Source organism: Lipotes vexillifer, unplaced genomic scaffold (assembly GCF_000442215.2).
Source record: "Lipotes vexillifer unplaced genomic scaffold, Lipotes_vexillifer_v1.1 scaffold367, whole genome shotgun sequence".
In the NCBI taxonomy this organism is placed as follows: Eukaryota; Metazoa; Chordata; class Mammalia; order Artiodactyla; family Lipotidae; genus Lipotes; species Lipotes vexillifer.
In genome coordinates, this window is record NW_006795832.1 from 2,001,522 (window position 1) to 2,028,184 (window position 26,663).

Here is a 26,663-nt window from a genome sequence, read left to right on the forward strand (position 1 = left end):
CAGGCTCAGGATCACTAAATACACCGATTTTCTTTTAAGAGAAGTATGAAAACTTGTTATGTAATGTGAAATGCTCTCTTTTTAAATGCTAGGAATTAATGAAAATAAACTATCATATAGGTGAAACAAAGTCTGTTTGTCAGCTGAATTTGATGAGGGTTGCCTGTTTCCATCCTCTGGTCTCTACATTTTTTTTTTTCCTTTCTCATGAGTATCTGTTGCTCACCGAAGAGTAAAGACAACTCTTGGCAAGATTCAGGCTCATTAACTTGGTGCCTTAAATTCTAAATTCTGAGTTGACTCCTTTGTACTTTTTGAATAAGACTCTGTAAAAAGCATCTTTATTATTTTGTCACATTCTTTTTAGTTTGGATTTCTTTATGTAGAGATTGTTTGAGGTTCCAGATAGTAATTTTTGTTTATTGAATTTATTAGTGTTTAATTTCCAAAGTTGTGGTTATCAGTTTCATTCCGCAGCACTTTACAAATTTAAAAAGTTACTATAATCAGTTGTTGAAGACAGTAGATTCAGTGTCTACAAATAAAAACGGATAGAAGTATTACAAAACCCTGTCTTGCTATAGTGAATAGGTATTTGATGAGTGTGTTTGGTGCTCTGGTTGGAAATCATTGGGAAAATATAAATGTGATAAAATAGGCTTGCCCAACAAAATGGATTGCATTGAACTGATTTTTTTTTTTTTAAGAAGATGTTGGGGGTAGGAGTTTATTAATTAATTAATTTTTGCTGTGTTGGGTCTTCGTTTCTGCACGAGGGCTTTCTCTAGTTGTGGCAAGCGGGGGCCACTCTTCATCGCGGTGCGCGGGCCCTCTCAGTATCGCGGCCTCTCTTGTTGCGGAGCACAGGCTCCAGACGCGCAGGCTCAGTAGTTGTGGCTCACGGGCCCAGTTGCTCCGTGGCATGTGGGATCCTCCCAGACCAGGGCTCGAACCCCTGTCCCCTGCATCAGCAGGCAGATTCTCAACCACTGCGCCGCCAGGGAACCCCGTGATGAACTGATTTTTTCCCCCTGATGTTGTTTGAAACATGTTAAGTGTAAAATTTTCCCATATGATGTTCTAAATACAAGTTAAATGTAGAATATGTATTATTATAGGCTACATATATGTTCGAGTTTATAAGCCACAAACTAGCTTAGGGACCCAGTTCTTGTTTCTACAAGGGACAGATGTTTCATTTGTTGTTCTCAACTGTACAGCTAAGTGTTCAAAAAACTTGGAAACTTGCGTTTTGGAATATAATCCACTCTAAATTTGAGAATTTCCTATATCGTGTTCTCTATTCATTTGGTTTATAGTTATATTATCTATTAATTACCTATTTTGGCCTTAATAAACTTATTTTGTCTTTTAGTAGAATTTTCTTCTCTTTGGCTTAGTATTTCAAAGCTCTTAAGAAATTTATTTCTGTTGTTTCATAAGTTGTAGAATTATAGTGTTTGTTGGTTTTGCTAGTAGAGACCATCTAGCAAATCTTCTCATTTTGTTAGTGAGAATACTGGTAGAGCCAGAACAGTTGAGGGACTTGTCCAGTGGTTTACAGTTACTTATGTTAGGATGGAGTTCCCTGATTCTTATCTTAGATTCTCTTTTCACTAAACTGTACTTTTTTACTAGTGTTCTCAGCAATGCTAAATGGTAACTATTTAAACTTATATTTAAACTGGTATAGATATTCCTTTCAAAATATTTTTTAGGAAATTAATTTTTTAAATTTATTATTTATCTATTAGTATTTCTTCCATTATATTTCTTTTGGGGAAAGTAAAATTTCAGCCTGTAAAAAAGTTGAATTTTATCATATTAAGTAAAAACAGACAAAATATTGTAGGGAGTCCAGAATACAGAATTTATATTGTTAAGCAATAAGCAGCCTTTTAATTTAGGTTCTAGTGTGTAGTGCTTAAGGGCCAGGTCAGATGTGTTTCAAAAAGGTTTTCAAGAACGCAGTGTGAGCAGTGACATGTGGGGATAGCACTCCACTTGTCAGAAGTGGTAGGTGCGAAGACACTAGAAGGGAAGTGGCACAGGTGTGTAGGAAAAGGGGGTTACTCTAGGTACGTTCCTCCCCCGCCCCCGTCATATCCATTTAGATAGATAAAACAGCAAGTACATGAAATACTGTTAAGTTTTCCTGATTTTCTTCCTAGAATAATGTTTTACTTTGTTAATGGAAAATTTTTTTGCTTAGTGACTTCTTTTGGTTTGTTTACAAGTAGAGTACATATTCATTGAAAAAGCTTAGCGAACTCAGGCAAACAAAGAAGGAAATGATACCTACCTGAAATCTCACTACTTTGATTTAACTAAAATGCAGATTTTCTATGCACATGATGCCATGTTTAATGAAATTAGCAGATGAAAATGTATCTGGAATTTCTTAACCTATTTATCTTACTTACTTAGCTGTAAGTATTTTTGTATAGGGCTAAATATTCTTTTACATGAATTTTTTAAATGGCTGCATTATATTCCATTGTATGATGTTCCATAATATATTTAAGTGATCTCTCGTCGGCCATTTGAGTTTCTCAATTTTTCATTATTATAAAAAACACATTGTTTAGCTGTTAGATTCAGCCATGCTCATTTGCAATATTATCTCTTTACAAAAACTACCTAGAAGTAGAATTGCCTGCAGAGGGTTTAAGTGGCTCGCTCACTTTGTTGGTGACATACAATCTTTCTCCATCTTTTGGACATGCTTTTCGTTCTTACCACTTAGCATTCCCTTTCCTGCATACCAACCACTTCTTATTCTTATCTTATCCTCTATAAAAATCTTACCCAGCATCTGTTCTGGCCTTAAAAAAAAGTCTTTTGAGTTATTTCGTTTTACTTACATATTTTAACTTTAGGGAAGCCTGGAGTTTTGCTCTTAGGTTGGTGACCAGTTGGGAAATACCAGTTGGTCTTTTTCACTGGGTATGAGGTGCATTTATGCTATGATTTTTACGTTTTTATCATTTCTTAAGTTTTAATATGTTTTTTAAAATGGCAGCCTCCTAATAAAATATGAGTATCTTCAATGTATTTGGTGATCATGTCCTTCTTTTTATACACTCGAGTTTTCTTTTTTTAAATATGCTATGGTGTGACATCGTTGTAAACTCAAAAAGCAACCAAAAGATTTAATGTAATTAAACCATCTTTGTATCATTATTTTAGATTCACATAACTGATGAATCACTTATCACTATTTTAAATATGAATTTTCCAAATGTATCCTGTATCCTGCATCTCTATCTGCTTTACTGTAACTAAATATTTAGTGCTCTTAATTCAGAGTTTCCTTTAATAGAGGCACTTTACAGTACTATTCCTGAGGTCACTTAAAGGCTATTGTGTACAAATTTATCATTGTACAAAGCATTTTTGGAAATTCCTGGATACCCTTTAATAAATTGCTTGAAGTTGGGTGAAATAAACACTGGTAGAATTTAAAATCTGATTTCTTTAAAGTAAGTTGTGAGACATAGAAACTTTAATAAAATTCTTAAATTCATTTATCATATTTTTCATTTATAATTTTCATATTCATTAACATATATTGTTCCTTACCATTTACAGCTCAGAATTCTGCAAATGCAGATTTTGCAAACTTTGATGCATTTGGACAGTCTAGTGGTTCGAGTAATTTTGGAGGTTTCCCCACAGCAAGCCACTCTTCTTTTCAGCCCCAATCTACAGGTAGAGCTCTCCAGCATTATGCTTAAATGTTTACTTCAAAAAATAAAAAACTTTCTAGAGGTAGTTTTGGAAAATTACTCTAAACTTAAATTCTGTGATTATCTGGTTCTAAAATAGTTCTGTCTTACAAAGCTCTGGGGAAACCTGAAATCTTTATATTTTTCTTTGTTCGTTTTTCTGAATGCTAGTATTTTGTCTAATTCACATCTATTCTCCTTTTCCTGCACATGAATCTTCCTTAAATTTCTTAGGCACAGAGGTATTTAAAGTACTAAAAGTTTTTTAGGTTCACAAAACACATTACGACTTAAGCTCTGAATAAAGGAAGCTAGTTGATTGCTTCCATAGAACTGAAAACGTTAAGTAATTTTCAGGGCAACAAGCTTCAGAAAATAAATATTATTAGTTGAGTAGATTATTTAACAGTCACTTTAATAAACTTTAAATAGTTTTCTGTGCAGGAATTGGTCTTTAAAAATTGAATACTCTCCCATAAACTGTATTGTTTTCAGAAACTCATTGAATCTTTGTTTAGATCTTTGGCTGATTATTTTTCGTTCAGCTTTTAACTCTGTATTGTCTTAAAGCCTTTTCTTTCAATTTTCTTTCTTTTTTTCTTTTTCTTTAAATTTCATCATTTACATAATATCTGGCTGTCCAGCATTTAGAATGCTTTCATCTAGCTGCAGTTTTGGTGAATTTACTTCAGCTTTTCCTCTCCAGGCTTCCAACAGTAAGTTCTGTTGTCACGTAGGCATCTTTTACTAATTTGTATGTTTTGTGCTATATTTTTTAGGTTTTTCAATTATAGAATGTTAATCATCTTTTAACGATAATCCTTCAGAAATTCTCACTTTTACTCTCTCCACTATTGCTAAACTTAGAGAACACAGTAGTATACCATAACAGAGTTAGTTGATTTAATAATTCAGTTTTTATTAATTTGAAATAAATTTCTTCATACAGATTTTGAAAGCTCAGTATGTACTTTGTTCATCAGCTCCTTGTAACAGATCAGTCTTTTAAATACAAATGTTACTTAGTTTTAATTGAAAACAACTAGAGTTTAATTCCTGAAAGAAATATATTTGTTTTAGAATGCATAAAAAACTGATTGATGGAAAGTGTTTGTGGTTTTTTAAAAAAATAGGGTGTAACCTTTGTTTCTGAAATACCTATAAGTGTGCTTTGCTCTCACTTTAATGTATAAATATCTGTATCTATATCTACTATCTTGATTGCTGAGACTAATGTTTAGGCATAAAGAATCAACATCAAAAGTGTAGCACCAACAGTGTAGAATGAATATATACTGGTTTTAGTATTTTAGTAGTTCCTTAGGGAGTTCTCTAGAATACAGAACAGCCTTTAAAATCTTAGCAGGATAAAGTTGATGTAATAATTTTTTCCTTGAGCTATATATTAGGGCATAATTTTACTGAAGACATTGTGGTGGTGTGTGTACATTAAATTATTATGTGGAATTAAGTAACAGCTCTTCAAGTAAAATAAGTCTAAAGCTCAAAAACCGCCTTTTAAGAAATTTGGATCAAAGTAGTACATTGTAAACATTTTAAATCTCTACTCTGGGATTTGTTTCAACGAGGTCTCTGTTGGAACTACAAAACTTCTGTAGTGTAAGATATTTTGAATCTTGCCTACAGAGTTTGTTTAGGGAGAATTGGTAAAAGGTCATAGTTTACATAGCTGAATGTTCTATGAAGTAACTGAGTTTCAAATTAGGTAGCATGGAGACACTCTCCTGTGAATTATTTTCTTCATTCCAGGGTAGAAAATTACACACAGAAACTTGTTGCCCTGTATGTTGCCAGGGCCTTTGAAAATCTAGCTTTGTAAATTATGGAAAGTCACGTGTAGATAGTTAAAGTTGAATGCCATTTGCCAGTTTTTAATTTTAAGAATTTAGGATTGTTTATAGAACACTTAATTTAGGAAGAAATGATCATATAATCTTTATCAAAGGTTACTGGGAAAAATCTAGCAATTTCAAGTTTTCTGTCTGTTCTGTTACAGGTGGAAGTGCTGGATCAGTAAATGCTAATTTTGCTCATTTTGATAACTTCCCCAAATCCTCCAGTGCTGATTTTGGAACCTTCAGTACTTCCCAGAGTCATCAAACAGCATCAGCTGTTAGTAAAGTTTCAGCGAACAAAGCTGGTCTACAGACTACAGACAAATATGCGGCACTTGCTAATTTAGACAATATCTTCAGTGCCGGGCAAGGTATCAACCTTTAAACAAACGAATACAAATTTGTATATTAAACAGTCCTCTAAATTTGGTTGTATTTATTAAAATCTGAGGATGTGCTTTTCTTAGTTGTATAGATGTTTAGTTTACACTAAATGTTCATGACTATTTGGCACATTTTGGATCTGAAATAACTACACAATGGAAGGCCTAGAAACTAATTTGTAAACGTCTAGATTTAAAAGAAAATAATTGACAAAAATTTAATTTTTTCTTAGAAAGCATGCTTTATTCTAAGGCCATAAAGGGCCAAGAAATACTATTAATAGAGATGACTAGAGGATTATTTGGTAGGTTCTGTGATATATTTGTTTTGAACTATGTTCTATTAATATTTTTGTATTTATTTAAAGAAACAAGATACTTACAGTGTATTTTTATACCTAGTTTTGGTCTTAAGGCTAGTATTTTTGCCTCTCAAAGTGCGTAGTGTAGTGGGGGAACAGCAGGGGTCTACTTTCAGACTGGATTCTGCATCCTGATCTCTGAGTCTGATTTCTCATCTACCCTCCGAAACGAGGGCAATAGTAATAGCATTGAACTTAAAAAGTTGTATTATATGTGTTATTGCATGGGAGGCATTTAGAACAGTGCCTGGCACATCGTAAGTGCTCTGTGAATGTTTTCTCTTACTATCTAATTTTTTCATGAACAACCCTGGGAAAATGATATTATTAATAGACTCTTCACATAGTTCAAGCATTTTATGAGTGTATATGTTCACTTGAATGAGATGTCCCCGTCTTGCAGATTTAATGTAGCACTTAGAGAATTTCTTCTTTATGTGTAATCTAGACATGTTATTGGTATTGGGTCTTAGTTTTTGTTACAGAAACAGTATGTTGTCTTTATCAGAGTGGTATGTATAGCACTAATCTTGTCCAATATTTTCTGGATTATTTATTGGATAAGACTCTAGAATCATGTCCATTTATTTGCTAAGCTCCAGATCGGTTTTAAATTTACATGTGTTTCGTGGCAAATGTGGTTGTAAGTTGAAAGCATAAAGTTAAGCATCAGGTAAAATTTTTGATGTAGTATGTTTTTGTTTGTTCACAGGTGGTGATCAGGGTAGTGGGTTTGGGACCACAGGTAAAGCTCCTGTTGGTTCTGTGGTTTCAGTTCCCAGTCAGTCAAGTGCATCTTCAGACAAGTATGCAGCCCTGGCAGAACTGGACAGCGTTTTCAGCTCCGCGGCCACCTCCAGTAACGCATATTCTTCCACAAGTAATGCTAGCAGGTAGCTTGTCTTAGTCTGTGTTTCTGCTTTGGGTTGTATCTTTTAAACTTTTTTTCAACTCTGAATAATAATGCTGTTAAGTAATGACCACTTGGGGCTTAAAGATTCCTGAATATTTTTGTAAGTTTGAGGAAACTGTGTTTAAATTTTCTAATTAAAATATAATCCTTGAGTTAAGTGCCATAGTTTTATTTTTTTATTTAATCGAAGGCTTTGTTCCTTTTTTCCTTGAACAGTAAAATGTAATTTAGAGTATATACACATCTTGAAATGGGTAGTCATATACAAATTTAATTGTACTCAGCAGAGAATCCATTTACAGAATTATTTGCTTTTAATGTACAGTTCTCAGTCATGAAGATTAAACACTTAAAGTAGCATGTTATAGCCTTAGTTGTAAATAAGCAGTTTTAGAAATGTTTGCACCAGAACCCAAGACCAATTCTTTATCTCTTTTGTCATACTGGTATTTATAAACAGACATATCTGTTACTGTGTTCAGATATATCGGGTGTAAGAAATTCTTGGCAGCAGAAAGTCTACTGCATTTTAACAGTGTTCGGTCTTTAAAAACTCTTCTGGTTTTGACTTTTTCATCTTTGGGTCAAGGAAACAGACCTAGAAGTACAGGTGACTTACCTGAACAGTGTCTGGTCTTTAAAAACTCTTCTAGTTTTGACTTTTTCATCTTTGGGTCAAGGAAACAGACCTAGAAGTACAGGTGACTTACCTGTACAGTGTCTTACCCATCTCTTAGTTTTCCATTCCTACAGATTGTCTCTTCTTTTTTGTTATCCGAGTAGCTTTTTATTTCCCTTTAGCACCTTTTCCAGAGAGAAATGGTAGGATTGTAACATTAACTAGTTGGGCTCACTCTTCAGTAACAAATTTTCTGTATGGCAGATGGGAAAAATTGAATCCAAAGAATAAAATTTAGAGTATTTATATATTTTTTGCTTTATTAATGTTGTCTACATTACACATATATAATAGTGGACTATAGCAAGGTGGTTGTAAAGTCTGGAAACATAGACAGGTATATGTAATGAAATGGTTTATTGGTATTACATTATAATCATAAGTGGTCCCCAGAGTTTAACCCATGGAATGTTTGAAGTACCTGAGACCCATTCAAAAGGTCTGAGGGGTTATTTGTGTTTTCAGTAATTGACATTTGTTTTGATGGTGCAAAAACTATGACAGGTAAAACTTGCTGGTGCCTTAGCATTGATTTACAGCTTTGGCACCAAGCCGTACAAATAGTCATCTAATAGCCATTATATTCCTTACCACCACACATTCAGTTTTACTTAGGAATATTTTTGATGCAGTTTTTACTATGAATATGCTGTATGAAGCAGTAAAGGAATTTAAGTCTTGACATTTAAATATGTCTTCTTAATTTTCTGTGGTTGAAGTAAGGTATGCATCACGTAGTTCTGCTATATACTGAAGTATAAAGCTGTCTTGAGTAAAATCAGTTTGTGTGGTTGTTTGAGTTGTGGAATGAACCAGCCACTTGTTTTATGGAACACCATTTTTTCTTGAAAGTATGATTGATAGACAAACTATGGTTATTCAGATTTCGATATTTGGTAGACGTTTTCTCAAAAATGAAATTTTAAGTCTGTCACTTTAAGGAAAATAACTACTTAAAATACATACTCTCAAGCAAATAGTAGAATTTTGGAAAATTTAAGGGCCACCGTGGGCTTAAAATTAAGCTTCCCATTACTTTTCTGATGAGATGGATGGTGATATTAATGATTGTAATTTTTTTTATTTTGCATAGGGAAATATGTTGACATATTGAAGATTTGCATCAACTATTTTCCAAATGATATAAAGTTAGTAAAAGATTCATTTAAAGTGTAAGATAGACTAGTGGATGTTACTTTACATAAATGTCCATTGATATGGTTTCAAATTCCATATTGCAACTAACCTTTAGGAAACTATCCCTGGTGTTTTTTTGTATGATGTCAAGGAAAATATCCACAGTTATCTGGAAAAGATGTTAAAATTCTCCTGTTTTGTTCAACTGTGTTACCATGTGAGGCCAGTTTTTCTTCATATGCGTCAACCTAAACGTATCACAAGAGATTGATCATATATTAAGCCAGCCATTAAAGAGATTTGTAAAAATATCAAACAGTGTTACTCTTCACATTAGGTTCCTTTTGTTTTAGAAAATATAGTTACTTATGAAAATGCTACTTAGGTTAGCATGTAATGGCTTTATTGTTATTTTTAAATGAATAAAATTATTTAAATTTGTTTTAATTGATGTACAATATATATTGGTAAATATAGCAACTTAAAGTTCTTTGGGGTTCTCAATAATTTTTTAGAATGTGAATGAGTTCTGAGACTTAAAGTTTGAGAACTGATGTGATACATGATATGTTCCATATTATTTGTTTCCATATTTTATGGCAACCTTGTAGATAGATTACCGTTGCTTTTTTCCCCCCTCAAAACATGAACTCTTTCAATACTTGTTTTCAGTAATGTTTTTGGAACAGTGCCAGTGGGTGCTTCTGCACAGACACAGCCTGCTTCTTCAAGTGTGCCTGCTCCATTTGGAGGTACGTGTTTCTGGTATATATATACTGGTTTTTATAAAGAACCCTAATATATATTGTATCGCATTTTCTTAGGGATACCAGAAGGCAATCAAAGCACCAGTTTATTATCAGAAAGCTCTAGTTTTCTATCTTCATAAATATATGAACAAATACTTTAAATAATTGTATACAAATGCGTTAGGATTTTATAGTGTATTTTATAATTTTTTAAAGCTACACCTTCCACAAATCCATTTGTTGCTGCTGCTGGTCCTTCTGTGGCATCTTCTACAAATCCATTTCAGACCAATTCCAGAGGAGCAACAGGTAAGAAATAAATATAAATTATAGAACAGTAAGCTTTGGAAAAGGTATATATTGCAAAGACACCATGTGAAGAGCATCAGAAAATAAGGTTCCTTTCTTACTGAAGTGACTGTAAAGTGGATTAGTTTTGTCCGTAAAGCCATATAGTAGCTGAAAGTTTATAAAATCCTTCAATTTAATATTTGAAAATGGACCAGAGAAGTTATCTAGCATCCACCACTCAAAGCTTTCGTTTTTCAGGTGTGGAAGCTCAAGCATGGAGATGAGACTTAAAGCCTTAAAGCCCACAGCCAATATATGGCAGAGATGGTACTTGAACATTGTAATTCTGACTTATTTGTTGGTCCGGTTTCACAATTATTGGTTATAACTCAATCTTAGTAGAAAAAAATGTGTAAGTTTTTTTGCTTTTTTCCTTTTCATGGGATTGCAAGGAATAGATGGGTATTATTACATGAGATCTTAATAATGAGGTCTTTTTGTAGTACATATTTCTTTTAGGTGTTCACATTTTTTTAGGTTGTGGGAAAGTGGTTTAATTTGTGGTATAACATTTGAATATTTTCTCTTCTGATAATTTTTAAAAAATCCTCTTTATCGATCCCCCTTTTTTTGGTTCACAGTGTAAGCCAGCTACATATTTCTTGTATTGTACCTCTTTGATTTTTGTCTTATTACCCTGAACACCAGAGTTATTTGCCAGTACCTTGGAATATTAGCAAGTGCATGTGGTATGGCCCAATACCCATTAAACTGAATTTGTCAGTTCTGTTTTTAGATTTAGATAATTTTACAACTAAAGCTTTGAACTTCAGTTATAGCCTTTGTTGATGTGATATTTTGAGAGATTAAGGTGTTTGTAACATCACAATAAATTTGCACCATTAAGAATTGGTAATTACTAGCATATCTTTTTGTCATTGGCAAGGTTTGAGAATATGTGATATTGGGAGTTTGAACCATAACTTTCCTTTTCATATAAATGTCTTCAGTCATAATCTGTTGATATCTCACACAGTAGATGTTTAATAACTATTTGAATTTTGCACATAATTTGATTTTTAAAAATTGTTTATTTTAATTCAAATATACATAATCGGTGATTGTTTCAAATTTCTGTTGTGTTTTGGACAGAATATTTATACATCACTTGTGATATATGTAATATTTCTGTTTCTAAGCATATTATTTTGACTTGGTGGAATGAATTTATAAAATGTCTCATGACACAGGGTTTTCTACATTTCCTCATTTAGTCCTCTTAACTGTCATCAAATAAATGTTTTAATCACTCTGACAGCTGAGGTAACTGAGGCTCAGAAAAGTTAAGTGCGTATGTTTTGGGTACAGCCAGATTTGTGTTCAAATCCTGATTTAGATTTACTTGCTAGGTAATCCTAAAAATGCTTTCTGTATATTATTTTTTTAATGAATGGAGGAAAAGTGATAGGAAGATATATTATTTGCAAGATACCGTTGAGATGTTTATAGCTATTATAACCCCATTTGACAACTGAAGGATGGAAACTCAAGTTATACCTTGACCAAGGTTATGTTGATGTAACTCCTCAGAACCTTATTGTTGTCCTTTTCTGTAAAATGTGAACACTATTCTCTGGCAGGGATGTTGTGAGAATCAGATGATGTAAATCACCATGCATGGTCTTTGCATTATTGTGTATACTTGGTAAATCATTCCTATTATTTTCCTTTCATGACTGTACCTCCAGACTGGTTCTGTTATTAGAGCTAAGGGCCCACCCCCCCGCCCCAATTATTTGGAGTATGAAAGTCCTTTAAAGTTAAGGGATATGAAATAATATATAGTGTACAAAGTATGTTCAGATGATATAATTTTAATATTAGCCTAAGCAAGATTTATTGAAAGGTAAACCTACTGTGTCCACAAATTTTTATTTCAAGGTAAAAAATTTTTTCCCCTTATAAACCATTTTGATTTATCACATTGATCATCTTTACTAGGTTATTATTGAATTGACTAAGTCAAAGTAAATGTTCACTATATAACATGTTTCTGCTGAAGCTGAACTATAAATAACACTTTGACAAATACACTGTGCTTAGGTATTTCCATACCATCAAAATTAATATTCTTTAGAAATATTTTGTGTTCTTAAATATATAGTATTGTTAAATTCCATTTGAGGTAGCTTTTGAAAGACGGTATTGATAATAGTTCAATGTGAACTATTTAAAAAGTTTTACTGATGTATTTCATTCTTAAAATGCACATTTTAGTAATAACTTTTTTCCTGCATTTACAAAGCTTTTGGGCTTTCTTTTACCATGTTATATAGAAACCTTCAGTAGACTAGCCAATGTGGCCTAAGACCTTTTTTATTTTAGGATTCTATAATATTTAGCATTCTTTTTCCAGAGCACTTGAGCCCTTAAATCTAATTAATAAAGTTAATATAATTTTCAGTTATTAGGAAATTCTCTTATAACTCTTAAATCTCTTCTTTGTCCCTGAATGAATACCTTTATTTTCTAACATTCATTTAATGAAAAAATGATTTTAAAAGATTCCCCCCGCCCCCCCCCCCCACCACCACCACCTTAAGGGTCCAGAATTAATGACTAATCTAGTGTTAGTACCCGGAGTGCTTCTAAACCAGCACTGTTTCCACTGGTTCCGCTCATTCCACTCATAGGAAAGTAAATGAAACATATATCCACACAAAAACTTGTATACAAATGTTCACAGCAGCATTATTCCTAATAGCCAAGAAGTGGAAACAACCCAGGTGTCCATCCACTGATGGATGAATAAACCAAATGTGCTATAGCCGTACAGTGGAATTTGTTTGGTAATAAAAAGTAATGACGTGTACTGATACATGGTACAACATGGATGAACCTAGAAAACGTTAGGCTAAATAAAGGAAGTTAGTCACAGAGTGACATATAATTATGATTCCATTTATAATCTGTCCAGAATGGGCAAATCTATAGAAAGTAGGTGGGGCAAAATGGAGAGCTGATAGGTATGGAATTTCTTTTAGTGAGAGGGGTATGAAATGTTCTAAAATTAGATTGTGATGATGGTTGTACACCTGATGAATATGTTAAAAAAGAACACTGAATTCTACCTTTTAAGTGGACAAATTGTATGATATGTGAATTATATATCAAAAAGCTTGTTAAAACAAGTCTAAAATATTTTTATAGCAGCCCAGGACTAGGCATCATTGTTGCAGATTAAACAGAAATTAATACTGGTTAACAATCACTGTTGACTAAAAGTCAGTTTTTGCCAAAGCCTATTTTGTAGAACATGTGTCCTGAGATGGTGTTATCAGTGCTTCATGGAAAGGGATTCTACGCCCAAATATATATGGGAAATACTGAGTTAAACAAAATTTAACCAGTATTATTAATGCAGGATTTCTCGGAGCTTATAAAGTGCTCTAAGAAAGGAGATAAAGTGACCAAACTTGTTTCAGAACCCTTCCCCCTCAGTCAGCCTTCTGTTGAATTTAGAACACGCTGTAAACATCTTTTTAAGTTAGCAAGAAAAAATAACACTCCTTGGATATTTACCCTGTAGCACTTTTAATCACAGCAGTTTTGTAAAGTAGATACGTATTATACTATCCCTGTCCCTCCACCCCTTTTGCAAATGAGGAAACTGAGGCTTAAAGAAGTTGTGGTATCCTGTAATTAGAAAACTACAGAACCAAGACAGAACCACTCTAATCTCTCAATCGCCTTGTTTCCCCAAATTTAGTTGGTGTTAAGTATGTTAATTTAAAATGCATGGCCATATATTTTAGAAACAACCCCACTCCAGATGGTTAAAACAGCGGTTCTGGTACTTAACAACCTAAATTTGTTTTCTGTTAATTACATTTATTTATGTGTAACCTGTCTGACCTCAGTCATGCCAGGTAAGATCTGCACAAGATGTATTTTTCTTTTCTCTCTCTTTTTAGCCATCATATTTTAAACTGAAAGTGCTGCTCACCTTTCTAATGAACTACATTGAATAATTTTCCCTGCGTAATATTTAATTAGTTCACTTGAGTTATCATTAGGCTTTTCTAGTTAATGTATAGAGTCATAAATAAAACAGTCAAACATTATTCAAGTGCTTTCTCCAAGATTTGAGTTTTATTTTATTTTTTATTTTTTTAGATTTGAATTTTTAGATGCTAAAGGTAGATGCTAGATCATTTTAGATGATCCTATGAATAGCATTTTTGGGTGTAAGTGGTGAGGCCTAGAAAGTCTTTTTATGGATATTATTGTATCTTCACATGAAAAAAATGTTATTTGTTTAAAAGATGGATTTCATAAATGTTTCTTCATTTGATATTTTGTTTTTCTGGTATTCTAATCTCCCCTTTATTTCAAACAGTGTAAATACTACTGTCATGAATATAGTTGAAATAAAAAGACTCTGTTGGATATGTCTTTATTATGTATTCTTATGCTACCTACTTTGTAACAGTATATTCTAATTTTAGAACATTTTGATGAAACAAATTTACTTTTATTTTGCCAGTAGTTATTCATAAGTTAATTGACATTGGTCTCTTTATGGCTTTCCATAAGGCCTTTCTGGAGCAATGCATTCTCAAGTGTTTCCTCACGCTCATTTTGGTAGGTGGCCACAAGTAATATCTAGATTTGTGTGGCAATTTGTCTACCTGCTTGTGGAAGCTTCTGCTGGTGTTCTGGATCCCTGCATGTGGAATTAAGTTTTTTTCCATGTTTTAAAATGGAGTGGTCATGGATGTGTGGCATTGGGAATACATTATATTTAAAGTTACATGAAAATCTTCTGTGGCGTTTTAATACTGAAAAGCATATTGCTTACCTCCATGGTAACATTAGAATGTTAATAGCTTTCTCAATTATTTTTCTTAAGTTTGAATTCATAGTACTTTGAGTGACACACCTTTTCGATGCACCAAACCATTTTACCACATTATTCCATGGAGTTTGGTTTTGCTTAACTGTATCCAACTTTTGCTTTATACTGCTTTCTTAAAAAGTGATTTGTCAAAGTTATGTCAGTGCATTGTTGTCTGTCCTGAAACCCTCCTGTTTCCCTTGCAGTGTGCTTATTATTCTTTAATTCACTTGCTTCTCAGTGGCTTAGTTCCCCTTTTTTCTTGTCAGTAATAAAAAGTAATATTTAAAATTGGAAAATCTAATTAGGTTCATTGCGGAGAATTACACTGTTGTAAAAATTAGGATTATGAGAATTACTTGGGGCAACATCCATAACATGATTTTTAGTTTTTTTTTTAATAAAAGATAATTCTGTGTAGCACTTTTAGTATTAATTTCTTGTGCCTTAAATCAGCAATCAAGTTGGTAATTTTTTCTTAATATCAGGAAATTCAGTGAATTATGTTTTTTTGATAGCATCATGCTGAAAATATTTCAGTATGTAATTACTAGTGTTCTGTATTAAAAGCACCATTATTGGCTCTTATTTCACTTAGGCTTTTCCTACAACATATAGTTGGAAAGTTCCATTTTGAGTCTTCACTAGCGAAAAGTAATATACTGTTCTGCTACTATGTGTGTTTATATGAATAATATAATAATATGATAATGTAATAATGTGAATTAATTTATAAGTAATTCATAAATGGGGGGAGTGATGGCAGCATACCATGTATATATATAGCTGTAGTTCACACACGCATTTCCCCAACTTGTGAATGAATGCTTTATTCCATCAAGTTATAGTGGCTGGACATGGCAAGCCATGGAGAAGTTATTGGACACAGTGTCATTCACCTTACATTCTTCGTCTCTTGTAAGAAAGCTTATTTCACTTTCTGTTCAATTTTTATGTACTCTGCCCCAGTTTCTATAACTCTTCAGTCCTAACCTAACCTTCCTTATACCCCTTGTCCAAAGTAGTGTTCATTTACTTTCCAAAAAAGGAATGGGAGTCCATATGTTTTCAGTTTAATTGTGTTAGTGTTTTTATTAGGACCGCCCCCCGCCCCACCTCTTTTTTTGCCTTGGGTTAGAAAGCTGCATAGGTTTTGAGTGGCCTGCCTGTGACCCCATTTCTCCTGTAAGTTTTATTTATAGTGAATTATTTTGCAGGGTTTTAAATGTTTTTCCAGGAACACATATATTACATTATAGCAGACAATTCACTGGATACAATTAAATGTTTGACTATTTTACTGCATATAGCAAAACAAAACTTAAAAATGTATATACGAGTATACATGTGAATTGCATGATGATGGACTTTAAAAAGTAGACTGCTGTTTAGACTCAAACTGTATATAATTACTCTGAGAAGTTTTCTTGTGATTTCAAATGATAGCTTTATTAGTTTCATTCTGGTCATTGGTTTCAGGAGAACAAATATAGATTATGTTAAACTGGAGCTAAAACTTACTATTAAGTTTGTTGGGAGTTTTGGAATTTAAAATACATCATACTGTTTTTAAGGTAAATGATGTCTGTTTCATAACGTTGAGTATGCATATACGAAAACCTACCCTTCGTAAGTGACCAGCCTTTCTTTTCTCCTGCCAGCGGCGACCTTCGGCACGGCATCCATGAGCATGCCTGCGGGGTTTGGGACTCCCACGCCCTACAGTCTTCCCACCAGCTTTAGTGGCAGCTTTCAGCAGCCTGCCTTCCCAGCCCAAGCAGCTTTCCCTCAGCAGACAGCCTTTTCTCAACAGCCCAATGGTAAGATCTAACATTTGGCTAGCTGTAGGTCCACTGCAGGTATCCTTTATGTATCATAATACGAATGTTTGGACAAAAAGACTTACCTAGAGAATGCTGTAGCATTGTCTGCTGAATGTTTACTACACAAATATAGAAGCCTTTGGTGATTTGGGCCACAGAAAATTGAGTGATTTTGTAGTTTTTGTGATCAGATTATAGGTTTAGGAGAAATCAGGGACTAAAGAGTACCTCTTCTTTCTCAGAATCTCCAGTGTCTTTCTTATATCTTCTGTGTTATTAATATGCCTCTTGATTTTAAAAGGAAACTTTATAGACCTAGAGTGTTTTTGTTTATTTTGCATTGGAGAACTGTTTTTGTTCCATTTTGTGTACGTTTTTTTGTTGTTGTTTTGGGGGTTTTTTGGTGACATAAACTCATTTTATAAATAGGTGACTGTTGTGGTTGGAGTTTGTTACTTGTTTTCAGGAAAATTCACTAGAGACCAGTTTTTGTTTTTGGGGTTATTTATGTTTTTGTTTTTGTTTGGTTGGGGGGGAGCCCATTTCACTCATTTGCTAAAGTTTGAAATACCTGGATCACAGCCCCTCTCAAATAGGCACAAGCTTATCTCTTCATTAAATCCTGTGTCAGCAATTTACGTAGCTGAGACAAACTGGAATTAACCATTTCTGGAGAGTCAGTGTCAGTTCTTTAAGACATGCCAGTGGAAGTTTAACTGCTATTTGAAAGAGCATGAGACTCAACAGTTTAACATTGATTTTTTTATTATTGTTGCTCTGGTAGGAATTTTTCTGAAACTCATTATGAAGCTTTATAAGCATCAGATTGTCTCAAAGGTATGGTTATAATTGGTGGGTTTTTTTAAACAAGGTGCAGGTTTTGCAGCATTTGGACAAACAAAGCCAGTGGTAACCCCTTTTGGTCAAGTTGCAGCTGCTGGAGTGTCTAGTAATCCTTTTATGGTAAGTGAGATGCAATTTTAAGCACTTTCTAAGTTGTTGCATTGTTTTCAAATTGGGAAAAGTAGGATGTGATTCCTCCTAGATGTTCTTTGGTATTCTGCAAGATTATACAAATCCGAGGCAGCCATTGTGCACGATCCCTTTTTAAGAAAACACATTAAAGGGGGGAAGTGGCGGGCTGGGGGTGTGGTGTGATGAATTGGTTGGGAGATTGGGATCGACATGTACACACTAATATGTATAAAATGGATAACTAATAAGAACCTGCTGTATAAAAAAATAAAATTCAAAAAAATACCCCAGAAAACACATGAATCAGTTGCAAATCAAAGCACTGACAGTTAGTAAGCTATTTTAGACATGAAACTTGTCTGCTTTCTTGTCACAATAATGCTTTATGAGAGGCTATAGATTTAGCAAACAATGTGAAAAAGGAATCCTGGAGTCAGGTTTGGTTTGAATCATAAATGCATTTTTTTAGGGCCAGGTCTCTTCTTAGAATCTATTATGAGAATTATATGAAATAATGGATATAAATAGGCACAACACAGTGCCTGATAACCTATCGCTTTATTACAGTATATTGCTAATAACAATAATGAATAAATATGATTGCCAATAATTATGAAATAATTCCTAATCTAAATACTATTTAATTAAATCTAGTTTAATTAAATAACATTAAATATTTTCATATTTTCTCCACACACTCTTATTTATTTATTTTGTCTTATGTTTTCCTTTAGACTGGTGCACCGACAGGACAATTTCCAACAGGAAGCTCATCAACCAATCCTTTCTTATAGCCTTATATAGACACTTTACTGGAACGAACTTTTACATGGTCACATTACATCTCTCCGCCTCTTGCACTGTTGTCTTGTTTCACTGATTTTAGCTTTAAACACAAGAGAAGTCTTTAAAAAGCCTGCATTGTGTATTAAACACCAGGAAATATGTGCAAAACAGAGGGCTCCAGTAACAACTTTTAACCTGTGAATTGGCAAAAAAAAGTAGCGGTATCATGTATATTAAAAATTGGCTAATATTAAGTTATTGCAGATACCACATTCATTATGCTGCAGTACTGTACATATTTTTCTTAGAAATTAGCTATTTGTGCATATCAGTATTTGTAACTTTAACACATTGTTATGTGAGAAATGTTACTGGGGAAATAGATCAGCCACTTTTAAGGTGCTGTCATATATCTTGGAATGAATGACCTAAAATCACTTTAACCATTGCTTCTGGAAAGTTACAGAGTCGGAATTGGAAGGTTTTATTCATTCTTGAATTTTTCCTTTCTAAAGAGCTCTTCTATTTATACATGCCTAAATTCTTTAAAAATGTAGAGGGATACCTGTCTGCATAATAAAGCTGATCATGTTTTGCTACAGTTTGCAGGTGAAAAAAAAATAAATACTAGAAAATATGCTATTGTTTTTGTGTTCTTGCTGCAATGCCTTTACCAAAGTGGCCTTAAATATCAGTAGTGAATTGAGAACATCTTGAATTCTTAAATTAGAATTTCAGAAGACTTCTAGTGACTAACTTTTATGTCTAAAAGAGAAAATTTTATAAAAAGGCCATGTAGAAAATTTATTAAAACTGCTATGTTCAGGAATGTGTCAGTGGTAAAGCATTTAAATGTAGCTTGTTAGATTCACCGTAATCCTTCTGATTTCTTTGCAACTTCTTAATTTTGTGAAAATTTGTATATATGAAGAATTTGCATGTATGTGTATTTACAAAGTTTTTAAAGTATCTTGAATTCTCAGACTGCAAAAGGCTTATTTTAACTATTGATTTTTTTTTTTTTTTTTTTAAATACTGTCTTTGAATGTATTGGAAGCAGACATGCATTAACTGTGACATGATTGCACCTCAGTTTTCTTTGTTTGGACAAACTGATATTAATAGGACATTTGTTTATGTTAATTTCTAGGGGGAAAGAAACTGGAACCCAGTGTTACCTTAAAGTTATAGAATACTTTGTTTAAAAAGGCAACAATACTAATGTTTAGTTATAGCTTTATGTTAATATTCAAATGAACTTGTTTAAATATTTATATAATGCCTCATTCATCCAGTGATAATCTGGCAATCTCATCAAAACAGAACACAACTGTAATAGTTTTTTTTAAAAATGCCTTTGAGCAGCCCATGTAAGTCACAATGTCTATACGTTAGAGCTCATGCATTTGTCTTTATGTGAAGTTTTGATTAATAAATTTCCCAGACCAAAAGAGCATATATTGTCAAAGACCAGTTAGTGTAGGGACAGCCAGCCCAGCTTAGAGGGCATCAGTATATTACATCTTCTTCTGATAATTGTCTATTACTGTGACTCTGTGTCATCAAGAAAAGGTGAGGTTACGTATATAAATATGTGATACACGTTTGAAAAATTTTCGTATAATGATTTAAATTGGTTTTAAAGCTTGGTATTAAAAGAGGTGAACATCAGTTTCCTCAAACATTATTTATTCATGTTGAATACCTTTTCGAATGGTGACTACAGGAGTTGTTTTCATACTATATTAAAATCTGTGTAGAGTTCCAGACTTCTTGAAACATTGCTGTCCAGCTCATATCTAGCTGAATGTATGGTTATCTGAACTAATTTGATAAGCAAGAAAATTGGGAAATCTCTGCCCCTTTTCTGAGCAGTATGCCTCTTAGAATTAAATGAATGCTGCAAAGGTCTGGGTGTGTCTTGGTGTATACTTGAAATGTCTGCATTTTTGGGGTGTCCTTCCAGACGCCTTCTCATGGAGGGAATTCTTAAGAAATGTCTTTGAATTCCTATGTTTTAGATTGTATTGGGTCCCAATCAACTCATGTACAAAGTTATGCTATAAAATTGTAGGCCATTATTCAATTAACCTACCAGGCTTTCCATCTAAGAAACAAGTAAATTAAACAGTTGTTAATAAAATAATTTTAAAGACTATTTTTTTCTGGGTAAATCTTGAGGTTTGTAATTAAGTGGGAACTCTTGTTGACTTTAAATGAAAACTTGTGAAATTGAAATGCTTAGTGTAAGAAGTGATCCAGATTTGATGTGGATTGAAATCTTCAGTTAGACTTGCATATTCAGATTTGCTTCTGGTTTTGCACAGACCATCAGAATTGTGTTCAGCATTGAAGAGGAGAAAATACTCAGAGGTGGCAAGGATGAAGACTCGAGTTTCCTGATTGACTAGTTGAATCAGGTCTTCTCTCCTGTGTTTGCTGAGGAAAGAAAATTTTCTTTTCTTTTAGGGTGACAAACTTCATTGATAAGTTTAAAGGCATATTTTCCTCTCATTTTTGTGAAAATAGAGATTAGGTAATCACTTTCTTCTGTCGAATAATTCTCTCTGTAAATGTGAAGAAGCACATCGGTGCTTTCTTTACCTGTGACTTGCCCTGCTCCCAGTACACGTCCTCGTTGCTACAGTTCCTGTCAGTTGGTAAAATGGAAGCAGTGACTAACTGGCTGCTTTCCTGTCACAGTACCAAGACTTCTGAAACAGTTTGGTCTCAGGACTATTATTAACTCTTAAGGTATTGAAGATCCCCAAAGAGCTTTTGTTTACATAACTTATATCGCTCAGAATTTGTTGTATTAGAAATTAGTACTGAGATATTTTAAAAACATGTTTTTCATTTAAATATAATGGTAATAAACCCATTACATGTTAACATAAATACCCTTTTTGATGACAAATTACTGTTTTCCACAAATGTTATTTAGAAGACCATTGTTTTACATTTTGCACATCTCTTTAATATCTGGCCTAACAGAAGCAGTGGGGTTCTCATACTACTTCTGCATGACAGTTCTTTTTATGTGACATGGCATGTGGGCACTGGAAAACTCCACTGTGCACTTGGAACCATGAGTGAAACAGACATAAAACATTTTAGTATTCTGAAAATAGTTTTGACCTTGTGTTTTGGGGGGACCCGCAAGGGTCCTGAGACCACACTACACTTTACATTTATATTTTCTGGAACAACAGTGTTTAGTTTCAGGGTAAATATACTACTCCCTGAACTTCTAAGTGTTTTTGTTGGCTTGGTGGGAAGAATTGAAATTTCATTTGAAATTGTAAACTTTTTAAACACTGTTTTCTGGGTTTTCTTTTTTATTTGACTGTATTTCAGTAATGATGAAATTAGTGAATAGCTCCTTTTTAAAAAGGATATTACAAGTTCTGACTCCTGGTTATGAGTGTTTATTTAGGAACTGTTTACTATCTGACCACTTTGAAATTGTTTGTTTTGGGGGAGTATCAAATAGCTATTTAAAAATTAAAACACCTTGCTAAAGAAAGTTCAAAACGAAGAATAATTTCTTCTCTCTCCTATACTTATAGTTAACAAAGAATTTTAGCTTTGTTTGTGTGTGTGTGTGTGTGTGTATAATGAAAGTTGGATTTCTCTAACAGAAATCACTACCCTCCAGGAAGTCGGCTACAATTAAAGGAATGTGTTTACTTCTTAAGAAGGAGGTTTGCTATGGTTTTCTCCCCCAGTGTTTTTTTTTATACCTTGTCCATTTTTAGAGAGAGCACTTGTTGCTTCTCATTGAAACAGAATGTTTTAAAATTCTTTTGAAGACAGAGGGACTTCGTAAAAGGTAACTTACAGTACATAGTCACCACAGAAAGCTCTGGCTCTGTTGCTGCTGCTGCTGGCACACACCGCAGAACACGCCGCTGTCCCCAGGCCGGCCTGTGCCTTCCCTCTGGGGCCTCCTTGTCCATACATTTGTGCTCCTCTGCTGAGCTCATGTTCAGAATGACTCACCTCATGTTCAGAATGACTCACCTCATGTTTGGCCTCCACTTGTAGTCTCAGACTTACATCAGAAAATTAATCTCTAGGGGAGTTTATAAAGATATATTTCTTCAAAAATAATGACTTGAAAAGAACCTGGTGGTGGTATTACAGAGCGTGGCTTATTAAGCTCTTTCAGTGTATCAGAAACTTGCTAAATGCTTTTCGTGTATTATCTCATACAGTCCTTAAAGTGGACTCATACTTTAAGGATGAAAGAAGCAAGGCACAGGCTAATGACAGAGCTTTTGCTCTGGGGAGCAGATATTATACTGTTGGATTAAAATGTTGTCTACATTTATGTGTAAGTCGATTTTTTACAAAATCTTAGGAAATTCTGAGAGAATTTCTTTCTATATCCTATATACCTAATTAAACTTAATCATTTTTAATTTGGGTTCTCTTCATAATTTGCTGAAATCAGTACAGTTTATTCTCTAGGGTTTTATTTAAACTTTACAAGTAAATTAATGGGATAATTAGTGGATCAGGTTTTAAACTAAAGAGACATCTGAAGTATCACAGGGACTCCTATTTTGTGAAACATTGAAACTTTATTGATAAAGTCTGTGCCCTAGACAGTAAAATTTACGTTTGAAAGGATGCTGTTACTAACATTTGTGTTACATTAGCCTGTTGTATTGAATTTATCTTCATTAGTTAAAATTTTTTCTTTGTATATTTTAAAACGTCATTCATTAAAATTTTTATGTAGTATATTTGAACAAATGAAAATATGACCAAGATGTACTGGTCATATATTGTGCTGGTGAATGCTTTTCTCTTATGAAAAAGTGCCCTGTTTTGTAGTGTTTACTGACATTTGTGGTTATAAATACTCTCACCATGGCTGATTTCACCTTCCAATCTGATATAATTAAATTTGGCGTTAGAAAGAGACACTCACCAGTCTTTCTTTGCAGGCCAGCTCCAGCACACAGCACTGATGTGTAATCCCACAACCCAGTTCATTAAATATACTGGTTATTTGGTGATTGTATCCAGTATTTGAAGAACCTTTTGTTTTATGTTGTTAATCCAGAAAATATTTGAACACTAGTTTACTTCTAGAAGTGTACTGGGCCCTGAAGTATTTAATCTGGAAAGACCCAAGTATTGTGAATTCTGGTTTTATAAAGTCCAGTTATTGTGCTAATGTAGAGGTTGCACATTCATGGCATATACTCTGAATCCTGTCTGCAGTTGTGTTTTGTTTGGCCATCACAGTGTTTTAAAAACTCCGATTTTATATAGTTTGAAGGGTATTCACACTCTCAAGGTGGCCACTAGCCTACCACTCAACAGTGTTCTGAGCCTCAAACGTTCAAACATGTTTTAAGGCCTTTGAATTGGCAAATCCTGAGTAGACATAAAAGGGCTCTTCTTAAGCCACCTCTTAGCTGTTCCAATTTTGGAGTCCTGTAGGATTTGAATTTATGATGATAGTTTCTGGTGAAGACTCTTGCCAAAAATGTATTTTTCTTTCAAACTTGATAACCTCTGTATTTTGCTTATTTTATGCCAATGGATAAAAACTCAATATATATTTAACTATATTTTTGAAATCTGTGCTTTTGTCCAACTCACAGGGCTGTAGAGTTTAATGAAAACAGTGCAGTGATTCAGGCTTTTGTAACAAGGAAAAGTGATCCTAGATAAAATATTTTAATTGGTGATTCAGATGTCCATTGATTAATTTTTTAATTACAGTTTAGGCAATGAGAGTTAAAACTTAAACTAAATTCTCAGCATTTCCCTCAATCTTGAGTGGAGGGACAGAGAAAGCAAACACCCCAAGGAGCCTTCTAATTTTGACTAAATGACCATTAAGTAAAAGGCAGCAGAGGGTTGCGAATTGATGTTATACAGTGTTTTATAGAATGCTGTGGGTACAATCAGGTTTTTTAAAGACTTTAAAGGTTTTTTTATGTGTTACCATAGAATAATACATGTTTATGATGTTTAAAAAGTATGCAGTATACAAAGTGAAAAAGTATGCCTCCTTCCTGGGACTTGATTCCCACATCCCAGAGAAATACAGTTTCTTGTGTTTTAATATAGTCTTTCAGAAATGTTAACATTTATTTTATATACCTCTTTCTCTAAATGCCTCTCACTGCCCTGCCTATTTTAAATGTATGGTTTTATAACTTGGTTCTCTTTGTTTAACTTGGTTATTTTTCCATATATTACGATGTTCTCGAAATCCATGTTGGTCTAGCTTGGTTTTAAGACAGTATTTTTTGTAATTGGATTTTAGTTACTCTACTACCTATTGAAATTTAAAAGGCAAATAGTGAACTAGTTTTAGTTTTTCACACCCCTAATCTTATTTCCTGGTAGTAGTCACCATTATTTTTTGTATACCCATCTTGGTTGTTCTGTCATTTTTGTTGTTTAAATTATTTTCATTAATCATCACCAGAACCCAGAAGAAAATTTACTTTCCTTAGAATCAGTAATTCCACCACCACTACCACCACTCTTCCCTCCCCTCCCCCTAGGGGGAAACTAATATGTATTTTAGTCTCACTTATTTAATGAGGAAAGATTCAAATTCTTACTTTTTTCTTAAGTAGTATGCTAATGTTTTTTTTTTTTTTTAAACTGAACTTTAGGATTGGGACTCTGGAAAGTACTAAAGCAGAGTCAAGTTTCCTATGTTTCAGTCTTAAATTCTGCCATTCAAGCAGGTAAGTTAGATGCCAGTTCCCCAGCTTTAAAGTGAGATCTCTTCCAAATGGTAAAACATGGTAGAACGTCAGTCGTTTGGTATACATGTTTAGAGAACAGTTAAGCTTTGGAAATGGGAATGAGACATTTCAGAATAACAGCTGTTCGGTTGAACATAAGAAACTTGTGTTTTTGTAGGTTGAAAGTACCAGGTATCAACAACATCATATAGTTTAATGTTATGGCCACTATTTGTTAATTACCAACTTAGTGAAGTGCACCTCATATAATGTGATATCACTTAATGGCCACAACAACTTCCAGGCAGTATTTGTCACAAAATTGGCATTTAGGTGTCTACTTCGCCGAGATTATACAGCTGTTTAGTAAGTGGCAGGACTAGAAGTCTACCTGACTTTAAGATTCATCCTCTCATATTGTATTCCCGCCTTGAAGCTCTTAGTTCCAGCAGTTTTAATAAGAAGAGTGTGAGTTTAAAAAAAAAAAAACTTTCACAAACATTTAGTGGAACTCATCAAACTCAGCATTCTTATCCCCAATGATCTAATTTTGTTTTTTCTCTCTCCGTATTTGCTTTTGGCCCATATGAAATTTTGCATTGTGATCATAGCTGGTTAATTTTTAATATTGTACTTTCCCCAGATAATTTTCTTCCAAATTGGAACTACATTTATTATTTTTCCTGATTGTAAAAATAATATATGCTCACTGTAAAGAATCTGAAAATACAGAAAATTATTTTTTAAAAAACTATAATCCTGTGCAGGTATATTGTAAGTACTTCTGGATTTTGTTCCATGTATAAGTGAATATAAAGACTTCTTCCAGAGTGGAATCATGCTATGCTTACTACTTTGTAACATTTTCCTCAATATATCATGGGTTTCTTTCAGTTTCAAATATAGATCTGTATTCTCTTACAGTGATGTTTCATCCCTATGATAAACATTTAGATTGTTTCCAATTTTTCAACATCAGAAATTTTACCTACACTTCTGCACACTTGGGGTTTGGCCTCGTGCTTCTTAGAAATGGAATTGCTGAGTGAAGAGTGTACATCTTAAGAACTTGGGTACGTCTCAGATATTTTCTGTATTGCTATGTAGTCTTCATGGTCATTTAACATTTTTCATAGTTTAATGTTAAGTGAGTACCTTGCTGTATATAACCTTTCATTTGTGTTATTTCTTGGAATAAATTCTGAAAAAATCACACTGATGGCTTATAAGGATTAGCATTTTATCCTTTCAACTAAATTACTGTTTAAAGGGATTATTTTAATATTTATAAATACGAAAAAGACATGTGGGCCATTCTTCAATCTCCAGTTGTCAGAGGGAATTCCTTTTAATGATTGC

General features: G+C 33.5%; 1 protein-coding gene across 4 annotated transcripts in view; it reads left to right on the forward strand.

Annotated features, from left to right (window-relative positions):
* Nucleotides 1-19,060, forward strand: part of AGFG1 (ArfGAP with FG repeats 1) — a 72,254-nt gene extending 53,194 nt beyond the window's left edge. Inside the window, exons 6-14 of one of the 4 annotated variants that reach the window (XM_007467924.1) lie at nucleotides 3,592-3,711; nucleotides 4,373-4,444; nucleotides 5,746-5,955; nucleotides 7,042-7,222; nucleotides 9,731-9,810; nucleotides 10,024-10,116; nucleotides 16,657-16,815; nucleotides 17,696-17,781; nucleotides 18,528-18,651. In XM_007467924.1, the coding sequence (XP_007467986.1) occupies nucleotides 3,592-3,711; nucleotides 4,373-4,444; nucleotides 5,746-5,955; nucleotides 7,042-7,222; nucleotides 9,731-9,810; nucleotides 10,024-10,116; nucleotides 16,657-16,815; nucleotides 17,696-17,781; nucleotides 18,528-18,587 (1,061 nt within the window). In that variant the 3' untranslated portion in view covers nucleotides 18,588-18,651. Of the gene's footprint in view, nucleotides 1-3,591; nucleotides 3,712-4,372; nucleotides 4,445-5,745; nucleotides 5,956-7,041; nucleotides 7,223-9,730; nucleotides 9,811-10,023; nucleotides 10,117-16,656; nucleotides 16,816-17,689; nucleotides 17,782-18,527 lie in introns of all 4 variants that reach the window. The other 3 variants (XM_007467925.1, XM_007467926.1, XM_007467927.1) reach the window with 3 other exon arrangements.
* Nucleotides 19,061-26,663: the final 7,603 nt, after the last annotated feature.